The 12,537-nt window shown below is 36.1% G+C and overlaps 1 protein-coding gene and 1 non-coding gene across 4 annotated transcripts in view; both read left to right on the top strand.

Moving 5' to 3' along the window:
- MIGA1 (mitoguardin 1) overlaps positions 1-11,283 on the top strand; it is a 94,114-nt gene extending 82,831 nt beyond the window's left edge. For 2 of the 3 annotated variants that reach the window (XM_039257069.1, XM_039257070.1), the window contains exons 13-16: positions 1,001-1,135; positions 2,538-2,591; positions 4,447-4,563; positions 7,669-11,283. In XM_039257069.1, the coding sequence (XP_039113000.1) occupies positions 1,001-1,135; positions 2,538-2,591; positions 4,447-4,563; positions 7,669-7,887 (525 nt within the window). In that variant the 3' untranslated portion in view covers positions 7,888-11,283. The remainder of the gene's footprint in view (positions 1-1,000; positions 1,136-2,537; positions 2,592-4,446; positions 4,564-7,668) is intronic. The other variant, XM_039257071.1, reaches the window with a different exon arrangement.
- An 866-nt stretch (positions 11,284-12,149) lies between these two features.
- TRNAE-CUC lies at positions 12,150-12,222 on the top strand. The gene has a single exon. It is a non-coding gene; the product is annotated as a tRNA-Glu (tRNA).
- The last annotated feature ends 315 nt before the right edge of the window (positions 12,223-12,537 follow it).

Below are 12,537 nucleotides of genomic sequence, written 5' to 3'. Positions count from 1 at the left end.
GCATTCCTGGGTCCCCTCACTACCCCTCCCTCCCCACCTCCCCACCTCCCCATCACCTTTTCTCCTCTCCTCTTCCCACCTCCCCATCACCTCTCCTCCCCATCACCTCTCCCCTCCTCACCCCTTTCCTTCCCTCCCCTCCTCTCCACATTGCTTTATAAACAGTCTTTATAACATGCAGATCTGATCATCCATCTCTTCTCCACCACTGCCTCCCCAAAATACTAGATAAAATCTAAAATCATTCACATGGACCCAGCACTTCCTTTTTGTCTCCAGCCACTTGCCCCTATGCTCTTTGCTATAGAGATTACAGCACACTTTCAGTGATTTTCTTTGACTCCACACTACTGTGTTACTTCTTTCCTTAAATGCTTTGACAGGTACTTCCTGTACCTGGGATGCCTTGCTCCTTAAAGAAAGCCCTCTCTGAAATCTAGTCTAGATTAGAATTTCTGTCATAAAGTTCTCATAGACCTCATACTTTTTCCTTTACTGGGTTTATCACAGTTTATAATTGTGTATTTGTGGAATTACTAGTTGCTGTCTGTTCTCTCCATTAAATTCTAAGACTCTAATTTGGTTGCTGTAGAAGTCTGAGAACCTGGTACAATGTGGTACAACACAATACGCATGAATGAATGAAGGAGCAAGAGGCTCACTGTGTGGTGGGGAAGATAGGCAGACATGCCAGTAACTAAATAACAAATGAGTTGAGTATTGTGAATGCCATAATAAAAGCATCAACAAAGGACTCCTAGAATACAGTGAAGGAGAGATTAATTTCACCTGATGGGATCTAGGAACGAACAGCTGTTTTATGTGAATTACAATTTCTGGTGACGAGTTGTTTTCATATTTGTTTCTCCTCTTCCTCTTTTTTTCTCAGAGATCTAATATGATTCAAACTAAGAACACCCTGCTGTTATAAAGAATGGTTCAGACTGTATTCCAGTGTTATATAACAATAATTTGTGTTTTAACTCATAATTTAATGCAGGTGAAAAATCTGAATTTTTATGATGTTGTTCTGGATTTTATATTAATGGATTCCTTTGAAGATTTAGAAAACCCACCCACATCCATACAGAATGTAGTAAATAACCGCTGGCTAAACTCTTCCTTCAAAGAAACTGTAAGTGGTGGTTTACCTTGTTTTCAACCATTTCAGTTTGATGAAAAATGGTCAGAACTGGGAAGATTAATAAGATTTACTTATATTTCTGCCTATAGAATGACTAGTGTGGAGACTGAGTTCATTCTTTGATATTGGAATCAGACGTGTACGATACACTATGTCTTCAGATGAAATTCCTCTTTGGCTCTCGTCAGTCCCTCCCTTGACCTGGAGGACCCAGTATTTCTTCAGATCTTGAATAAACTCAGGCTTCAGACTAGTTCAGGCCTAACCAAAAATTGTAACTGAACTGGCTCTGTGACTGAACTCAATATAGCAGTTGTAAAAAGACAATATGTATTTCTCAGAGGAAATATGGAGATTCATGTTCTCAAATAATATCAAAAATTAGGGGAGAAAGGAGCGCCTGGCTGGCTCAGCTGTTAGAACATGTGACTCTTGATCTCGGGTTAGTGAGTTCAATCCCCACAATGGGTGTAGAAATTACTTAAAAATAAAAAATTTGTAAAATTTTTTTTTAATTAGGGTAGGAAAAGAAAGAGGCGTGTGCAGACATAAAACCAGTTTAAACTGTATTCTGTACTTTGTTTTCAATTTCTCTTGTGTTTTTCTACTTAAATCTGTCTGACATTATTTTTTTTCGTTGTGCTTTAAGTGTGTACCTGGAAGCAGGTGGAATGGATATTCATGATGCAGTTTAAATGCCTTTCAAAAAAAATGTTCCAACTGCCTATTTCACAAATATTTTAGAAATTCCTGCCATTACATTTGAAAGCATTTTTAATAAATCCACTTTTCCCTTAAAAGGTGTTTTACCTGTGGAAGGTATATAGTCTCCCATTTCTATAACTGATTTGGTAAAGTGACCTTGTTCAAAGTTGGACCATGCCAGATTTCTTTAAGATCCACTTGGGTGTTTTAGGCCCTGTCGTTAAGGTTGTCTTCTTAGTTCTTTATTAGAATAAAACTGTTAGCTCTACCTACAACTATTTCCAACAATACTGTTCTTGAAGAAAAAAATTACTCTGTCTTCATTATTACACACACAACAGTTGTTATGCATGTGTATCTCTGTACACATATTTTCATTTTCACTCTTTCCCCATAGGAACAGAATTGAAGAACTCCTAGAGTTGAACTCTGGTTACCAAGTTTCTGGTACCAGAGTTCAGCCTTTTTCCTTTAGTGTCTTTGCATTTAATTTTAAAATTTATAAACACAAAGTATCTTTTCATTATTTTTACAAACAGTGGAAGGAATCTGGACTAGTTCTTTTCAGTGGTTAATGTTTTGAACAGTTTAGACCCATAACCTATGAATTTCTAATAAAACTCTCTCCTAATGCAATGTTTGCAGTTATCAATTTAAGTCTTGTTTTTTCTCATCTGCATTTATTTAGGCTGTGGCTTCAAGTTGTTGGTCAGTGCTGAAACAGAAAAGGCAACAGATGAAGGTAAACTTCATTTTGCCTTGGACTACTTTGTTGAGTGATTTGAGGCTCCTGTCAAACAGCTGAGTCAGTCCTCAAGTGGGGATGGCAGCTCATAAGGACTGTCACTCAAGCCTGATGAGTGACTTATTGGTACTGGGTTGGCTTGTCCTGTTTTGAATTCCTTCTCCCTCTTGAGGCATGCATGGGATTTCTGCTATGTGGGAAAGAGTTTAGAGTTAGAAATGGCTCAGATAGAATTTTTTAAATAATTCTGAGGGCCATATATTTGAATAATTTTTGTTTAAAATGATTCCAGAGACCCCGTGTTTTGAACAAGCTTTCCAAATGATGATTATAAACTCAGATGTTTGAGACTGGTTTGGGGTTAGGGAGCAGACTAGTAGACGCAGGCTTAATTTTCTCACTAGCTGTTATGACTTCAATCAAGTTCCTGACTCCGCTGAACTCCACTTCTCCCTTTTGCAGAATGGAGTTGGTGCCTGCCTCATGGGGTGGCTGTAAGGGTGAAATGAGAAAATATCTACCAGCTTCATTTAAACATAAAACTTAAAGCATAAATACAGAAACGAGTTTAATAAGTGCTAGTTACCATAATAATCATGACAATAATGTATCTAGCTTTATCTGTTCTTAGCATAAATCTTGTGCCTTAGATTTGTCTTCTGCCTTACCCACAGATACCTATTTATCTCACCTCTTGGGGAACTATTTTCTGTAACTGGAATGCCATGCTCTATCCTCTGTACTTAATACATCATACCTTTTGTTGAGTTCAGCTCACATTATTACTTGGCAAAGCGTGTTCTCGTACTTCAGCTCATGCTAATGTCCTACCTGTCTGAACTCCTACTATAGTCTGTGGGATTTAGAATTTTAATATATGCAGAACCTCTCAGACTAAATGATAACTTCAGTGCATCCCTCATAACTTTATGGCCTTCATTGGTTAGCTGTGTGTGATTCAGGACAGGTTATTTAACTCCTCCAAAGTATCACTTTCTACATGATTAAAATGATGTTAACATGACCTACTTTTTCAGGAACTTTTTATCAGGTTAAATAGAGCATATTATCTGGAATATAATGGTAAATTGCTGTTACAATATCTGTATTCTTTAAATTGATGTTTAGAAGATGATTTGGAGCCTATAAAATAGAAAATAACCCCTCCAAGAGACAGAATCTTAAAACATAGTTATCCCCAGTTGATGCTATATGACAAATCCCACAGGATGTTTTATAGCAAGAGAATTTCAGAAGGCTATTAATAAACTTGGAGAGGTTCCTAAGTTACAACTGTATATGTTACTATTGCACAAGAAGAGGCCATTACACAATTAAATGCCTTGATAATATCTGGTTCCTCAACTGAAAGGATTCTAATAAGCATTTTTTTGTGCTTAATCATTTAAAAATCATTTTGGTCTTTTTCAGATAATCTAATTAAGTGATTGTGTAAAGCTGTTTAATAGCTGAAACCCTGGTCATCTCATTCATCCTGAAAATTACAGTGCTAAGGAACGCAATAGCATTCTTGTTATTGCTTGGTTACAACACTTATATGATTGCTTTTTTATGAAGTATTTTTATGAGGTGAAAATGCCTTCAAGAAATAATGTTCCTCAGCATATTTGAAACTGTTTGCTAGAATATGAAAATTACATAAAACATCCTGTGACTGTAAAAGTTACTTGTAAGCTTATTCACATCCTTGGTAGACTGGCTCACCATTAACCCTTGGTCTGCCCTCAAAAAAAGAGCCGGTCATATGATGGGCAGCAATTAGAGTTTCTCTACTAGAGATAGCTAATTCAAGAAGGTAAAAATAACTTGATTCTCATTTACTTCCCAACAGATCCCAGATGGCTTTTTTGCCCATTTCTATGCCATTTGTGAGCAAATCAGCCCTGTCCTAGCCTGGGGCTTTTTGGGTCCTAGAAATTCTCTCTATGATTTATGTTGCTTCTTTAAGGTACGTTCAGCCATTGAATCATTTCTTTTCTCTAAATCAAAACGCAGATAAGTTTTATTGTTTTGCTTTTGCTTGTGTAGAAAAAAAGAGTATCAGTGAAAGGTAAGGTTATAAAAATCACCTGAATTCAGTTTTTAAATGCCAGTGGAACATTATTATATAGATTTGGTGCTATATCCTGGAGTAAATATCATAAGTCCCGTCACTATCAATTCAACTCCGTCTATAATGGAGACACGTGTTTGGATGGTGTTAGTACCATGTTACAGTCAAGTTGCTGCAGACAGTTGTTCTTCATGCCTGGACCCTTTTGAAATTTATAAAACAAATATCTGTCTTTATTGCACATGTAGGCAATTTAGAGCTACATTCTGGTTCAAGGTTAACATGAATGATAAAATCTCGGGTGTGAGAAATAACATGCAAGTTTAAGGTTGTATTACAGAATACAAGTTCTAGTACGCTGCAGAATTTTCTGCCTGGCACAGTGCCAAGAAAAGTCCCACTATTTTTAAGTTTATTTATTTATTTTGAGAGATATAAATGTAAGAGAGAGAACACAAGCATGGGAGGGGCAAAGAGAGAGAGAATCAATCCCAGGCAGGCTCTGCACTGTCAGCATAGAGCCCAATTTGGTGCTTTATCCCATGAACCATGAGGTCATGACCTGAGCCGAAATCAAGAGTCAGACCCTCAACCGACTGAGCCCCCCAGGCACCCCAAGCCTCACTATTTAATAGTCTTGAATTTAGGCTGTTTCAAGGAGCAAATAAAAGTAAACATAATCAAGTATGAATCTGAAAGTTTTTGATGTTTGTAAGTTTGGATGTTTCACTATAGTGCTGATTTAAAAAGTTAAATTATTGGGATGCCTGAGTGGATCATTTGGTTAAGCATCTGACTTTGGTTCAGATCATGATCTCACGTTTCATGAGTCTGAGTCCTGCTTTGGGTTCTTTGCTGACAGCTTGGAGCCTGCTTTGGATTCTATGTCTCCCTCTCTCTGCCCCTCTCTGGCTTGCACTCTGTCTCTCAGAAATAAATAATAATAAAACATTTTAAAAAAAGAGAAAGAACTTTTATAAAAAATAAAAAATAAAAAGTTGAATTATGTTTATGTGCTGTTAATATAGCATTTATGGTAATGTTTAAGAAATATTTATTTTACTGTCATTCAAAACTGATCAGTTTTTGAATGGTTTTCTTGAACTCCCAAATGGAAGGTATGTGTTTGTGGGGAAAATTTGGACTGAGAATTAAGTTTGTCATTAATGAACAGTCTGAATCTGGGCAAATCATGCTCTTGTCTTCTTTTTCTTCATCTCTAAGATGAGGGGGCTTGATAGGCTGATTGCTAACAACTCGTCCAGGTATAAAGTTAAGCAAATCTATGATGTGTGCCTTCTTAGTACTTCTTAACATTTGATTTCTGTAGGATAGAAAGTAAGTATTTCTGTTTTTTGTTCTTTGGAATTACTTTTTTCCTCTCATCATAACAGGCTGAGACTTACTAGTTAGTAGTATACAACTTGCCTAAAATGAGTTTCAGAAAAAAAGAATGAGGGGCGCCTGGGTGGCTCAGTCGGTTAAGCGTCTGACTTCGGCTCAGGTCATGATCTCACGGTTCGTGGGTTCGAGACCCACATCGGGCTCTGTGCTGACAGCTAGCTCAGAGTCTGGAGCCTGCTTCACATTCTGTATCTCCCTCTCTCTCTGACCCTCCCCTGCTCATGCTGTCTGTGTGTGTGTCTCTCTCTCTCTCTCTCTCAGAAATAATTAAAAACATTTTAAAAAATGAGAGTTTTGCCATTTTGAACAATATGGATGGACCTAAAGGATATTATGCTAAGTGAAATAAGTCAGCCAGGGAAAGACAAATGCCATATCATTTCACTTATATGTGGAAACCAGAAAACAAAGCAAATGAACAAACAAAAGAAAAAAAAAAAACAAATAGAATCGTAAATACAGAGGGGCACTTGGCTGGCTCAGTTGGTAAAGCATACAACTCTTGATGTCGGGTCTGTGAGTTTTAGCCCCCCATTGGGTGTAGGCATTACTTAAAAAAGAAATCTTAAGTAAATAAATACAGAGAACAAACTGGCGGTTGCCAGAAAGGAAGGGATTGAGAGGGTGGGCAAAATAGATGAAGGGGATTAAGAGGTAGAAACTTCCAGTTATAAAATAAATAAGTCACAGGGATGAAAAACACAACATAGGGAATATAGTCAGTAATGTTGTGATAACATCGCATGGTGACAGGTGGTAACTACACTTACGGTGGTGAACGCTGAGTAATGTCAGCGTTGAACTTGCACTGTGTTGTACACCTGAAACTAATACAACACTGTATATCAACTATACGTCAGTTTTTTAAAATGGGTTTCATCAGAAGTGTTAACTTACTGAAATGAAATATCATTCATTATCTTCCACTGATTTGAAATCTGAAATTTGTATTTTTCATGTATCTTACTTTATTTAGGTACAGAAAAATATACACTTAAAACTTAAAAATGGGGCACCTGAGTGGCTCAGTCAGTTAAGCGTTGACTCTTGGTTTCGGCTTAAGTCATGTTTTCACAGTTTGCGAGTTCAAACCCTGCATCGAGCTCCATGCTCTCAGTGCAGGATTCTCTGCTTCTCCCCCACCCCTCTCTCTCAAAAATAAATAATTTAATTAATTAAAAGAACCAAAAGTTACAATTATGGGAAATAGTTTACTCTTCTATCTTATACTAGTACCAGTGTTCAGAAGTAACAGTGAAAGGGTCAGTTAATGAGAAATTAATAATAGCTTCTTAAATTTATATAGTGCTTTCAGGGTTTACAGGCATTCCCAATAGATTATTTCTTTTTCATCATCATGTGAGCTCTGAAAGGTACAAAGGACTAGTATTATCCCGTATTTTACAGAAAAATAAAATGAGATCCAAGAAAGGTGTAAGCGCTTGTTCAAGGTCCCTTTTCCAATGGTTATGGCACTAGCACTGGGAGTCTGGCCTTCTGACTCCTAATTCAATGCTTGTTACACTATTAGTAGCTATTTAGATAAACAAAATTGTGGTCTGTTAAGGGCCAATTTGTTTTGTGTTCATTTTCCAGAATCAAGTTCTTTTCTTTCTCAAAGACATTTTCGACTTCGAGAAGGTGCGCTATTCCAGCATAGAGACTTTGGCCGAAGACCTCATGCAGTTACTTATTCGCCGCACTGAACTCTTAATGGCCTACCTTGGAGCTGATGCACTGAGGCATACAAGTAGTTGTATAAGTAGTCATGGTCATGTTATGTCCAGTGGCCTGTTGGAAGCCAAAGTACAATAGGTACCATAAAAACCATACATCTTGAGTGTGCTATGAAATATTTAAGGTAACTATTGATTTTGTAACACACATTACAAGGAATTGGGGATATGGACTCAGGGAGGGAAAAAAAAATCCAGTAAAGAACAAGTGATCCTACTATATTTACACAGAAGTTCTGTCATTGAATCCCTGTGTACTGTATCCAAAGTGACATTTTCTAGTCTTTAGGTAATAATTTAAGTGTGGTGAAATGTTGTATATTTTACAGAAATATTGCTTGAATTGAAACCAGTTACTTGGGAGTTAATATGTCGTCTTGAAGTTGTCTGCAGTGTCCAGTATCATTCTCCAAAGCGCTGTTTTTATGCTTTGCACCTAGAATATATACACTTTAGCCAAGACCGTTGTGGCCCACACATGTAAGAATATATGACTCCTTGTTTCAACAAGTTTAACTTTGCCTGAAAATGTATTTTTCATTGTAAAGTTATTCATTGTTTAATCAAGTTTGGGCAATAGTGATGTTTAATATGTACTGCTTATATTATTGCTTGTGCATTCGCTTATGTTTGAATCAAAAAAATTGTAATGGCTATCTTATAAAACATTTAAATGAATTGACACTGAAAGCTTACAAGTTTTTATTAGATTTATTGCAGTTTCCAAAATATATTATTTTGGTCCTATAAGTTAGAATAGAGACTGAAGAAATTTCTTTTATCTTTTTATAGATTAGAGCATTTTCCCTTGAATGAATATTGATTAAAAAGATAACATTTATTAACTGTGAGAGGTAATTAAGATTTTTTGTTTGTGTAGTTTTGAGACTGTCTCCCAATAAATATCTCAAGGTTTTAATCTGGATACAGTAAAATAATTTTCCTTTCTCCTTTTATAGAACTTAGCACACTGGGGGTTTGTCATATTATGCCCCTATTTTTAAAATATTCATACTTTGACTCTTAGTGAAGTTTTAAAGGTTTTTTTTTTTTCCCCTGAAGATAGAACAAAATATTTTTTAGTGTTATGGAAGTATATTTCATGTCCTTTATGATAAATAAATGAATGAACAAATGGCTTGTTCATATGAGGGGTTCTTCAGGGTATATTAGATACATTCAGAACTGTATTAATTTTGTGTCTAAACCATATATACCACTTATTTAAAGTGACTCACTCAGCAAATCAATGGATTGGATTCATTGGTTATGCTCCTAAGGTGGGTTTTATTTATTTTAGGAGTGAGTTACCCAGAAAGATCTGAAGTATATTTTTTAAAAACGAATTTTTAAAGTGCCTAGTTTCTGATTAATGAATAGAAAATGAAAAGCAAGGGGAAAAAGCATAATCTTTTAAGGTTTTAAATTTACATATGTGCCATATATATGTAATATTGATTACAAAATTTGAGTTTCAGAATCTTTATGCTGTTTTCATGTTACTGTGTTCCATAATATGGGTTACAGCATTAAACAGTATGAAATATTGCTCTGATATTTAGCTCCTGACCTTCCTTATGTATATTATTAATTTAACAATTGGCTATTCGTAACTCTTATTATTGATGGAGGAATATCATTGGAAGTATCAAAGCTAAAAGTTCCATTATATGTTGTTTTATTTTTTAACTCATCTCTTGTATTTTTAGCTTCTTGTTGAGGTACCCCTGACCTTGAATGAGTCACACACATGTGTATATACACACACACATTCCCATCATTGTGTAGACAGGACAGTTATTGCTTATATTAATCTTCCTGTTTGCGGGGGGAGGCTAAATGTTTTAAGCTGTGGTTTTACAAACAAAGATAGAAGTAAACTTAATTACTTTTTTATTTGAGGAAGATATTATTTGAAATCTATTTTGAAGAATTGCACTATTTAATAATGCTGCTATTACATAATATAACTCTGGGGAATTTATTTCATCAGATAAGATGAATGGCTTTCCAGAAGGTGTTTTTTCTTCTCTTTTACATTTCACCTTAAGAAAAAAAGCCACCCATATTCAAGAGGTTGGTTTGTCAAAATCAGTGAGTTTGATTAGTTTCTAGGCGGTTGTGTAGCTACTACTTTAGCAAAAATGCTTTCTTTGTGGCCTTTGACAAAAGAGACAAGAGTGACCAAATACAACTTCAGGGTGATAAGTATGGGAAAAACCTCTCTATTGTAAGGGAAGAAACTTGAATTAGTTAAACATCTCTCAAAAACGGTTCATACACGAAACATATGTACCAATTCCAGTTTGCCTTGAAATTAGGTTAAACAGTTAAAGCAGTGTTGTAATAATAAAAAAGGATTAAACTAAGTCTGGAGCCTTTTAGGAAGGAACCCTGTTTGACACTTAACATGACCATTGTGAGTCCTACTAACATCCACTGCCCTGTGTACATGATAAGAGGGTGTTAAAATCATCCTGAGAAAATGGCTTTTTCTCCTGTTTTCTGGAAGAAAAAAGATCAGTGTTCAGGTGATTCATATTTGCTAACTTTTTTTTTCTATTTTTGTTTCTCTATGTTTTTGTTCAAAAGGCTAGTTATTCTCGAAGGCTTACGTTTATTAAATATCAAATTGAGGTTACTTTTTTAAAATAAAGAAGCCAAGTTTGTCATGCTGTTCTAGTCAGCTCCAAAAACCTTTCTCTCAGAAAAAAAGTACTGTTTATTTGCATCCATTTATTTTGATTCTGTTGTTAAATTATCTGACTTTATAAAAAAAAATATAAACTTTCTCTTGCCTTAAGATGTAACATGTTCACACCTGAAACTATTGCAACATTGTGTCTCAACTATGTTTCAATTTTTAAAAAGGTCACATTTTCTACTTAAATGATTACCTAAAGAGTGGTTATTTACATCACAAAAGAATTAGTTTATTATCCCTTTAAGCCTACGAAATAGGAATGCCAAAGTAACATTTAATATACTTCTCTGTGACCTTTCATAATCAAATTTTAAATTATGTTCGTGACATAATTTGGTTTTATTTTAATTAATATGAACACATAGGAAATTATTTGGAGTATATATTTCAAAGTGATTATAAGAATGAGGCTGAATTCAAATCTTTTGTTTTTTGCTTGGATTAATCATATTTAGAAATTTCTCTAAGTGAGACTCAAGGATTTGTATAATCTATGATTAATGGAAATAAGGGCATTCTTTCTTTGTTCCTAATGATTGTTATGTTATCATTTTGCTTAGTTTGAGAACAATCATGTATTATCTTTACTTGGCTGATATTAGTAAATGTGTCTATTTCCTAAATGTAAGGACTGTACTTACTAATTTATGTAAAAGTGAAGCTCTACAGTAGCAGAAAAAAAAAATAGCACTGGCTCTTTAGCCAAAATAAAACTCTGTAACATGGATGTATCTCTACTACTGCCAAATAAAGAATTGATGGTACATCTTACTGATGTATTGACTATTTTATACAATGCTTACATACATATGCAAGATCACACCTGTCTCATCAGACCCTGACATATAGGAACTTTCGGTCTCCGTAAGACCACACATCTACAGGCACAGAGAAGAGACACTGCAGAACTGTTGGAACCAGGCACCAAAGCAGATGTTTTCTTTATGGACTAAGTGGGAGAAAAGACAGTTTTATGAGGAGTAAAGCCAAAGTACTTGTGTTGGGGATATTTGTTTGTTTGTGTTTGAGAGAGAGCATGTGTGCAAGTGGAGGAGGGGCAGAGACCGAGAGAGAGAGAGAGAGAGAGAGAGAGAGAGAGAGAATCTTAAGCAGGCCACACGGCCAGCAAGAGTCCAATATGGGATCATGACCTGAACGGAAATCAGGAATTGGGTGCTTAACTTACTGAGCCACCCAGGTGCCCCAAGAGTACTTGTGTTTTAATTGATGAAGTGTTTTGATTGACACAATATAAATGTGTCAGACACAATATAAATGTATTTGATTGATGGTCGTGCATCCGTCTCTATTCAGACATCCTGTTTCCCACCACTTCCTTGTCAGAGTTCAGACACAGTCAGTCAAGGAGAAGGGGGTGCTGCCTGGACACTGCCGGAAGCACCAGGGGAAAGAACGGTTTGTCTGGAGGTAAATACAGCAGTCGCCATGCGAGTACGAGGTCACTGTCTTCCCAGTACAGAAATGGGGTGGGAGATGGACAGGGATCTGGAGCAACGTCTCCATCTCCTCTTCTGTTTTCTTTGTCACCTGCCACCCTCCTTGCTCTCCCATGCCATCCTCCATCCCACTGCCTGAACTTAATGTTTTGTATTTTAAACGTCTCTGAATTTGGGGGCTCCTGGTTGGCTCAGTTGGAAGGGCTTGAGACTCTCGATCTCGGGGCCGTGAGTTCGAGCCCCACACTGGGGGTAGCGATTATGTAAGTAAATTAATAAAAATAAAAATTTTAAACATCTCTGAAATTTTAAGTATGTTTAGAATATGTCTGTATAAGCATCTCAGTGTCTTGTTACATTATTTGCAGGGCTTTGCTGGAAATGTTTATTAACTCATTTAGTTTACCCACCATCGTCCTTACTGCTCTTATGCCTCTTTTGACTTTTATTACAAAGTATTTCTTTTTTTACCCTGTATTCTGTAATACTTTATCCTGCCCTGTCTTCTCCTTTAATCTCTCCCTCTCATGCTGCTGACATCTTTGATCAACTCCACAGCTCTCTTGTC

The sequence above is a fragment of the Hyaena hyaena genome, unplaced genomic scaffold (assembly GCF_003009895.1).
Source record: "Hyaena hyaena isolate Hyena2069 unplaced genomic scaffold, ASM300989v1 scaffold_601, whole genome shotgun sequence".
NCBI lineage: Eukaryota > Metazoa > Chordata > Mammalia > Carnivora > Hyaenidae > Hyaena > Hyaena hyaena.
This window is presented reverse-complemented; position numbering and strand designations above follow the sequence as displayed.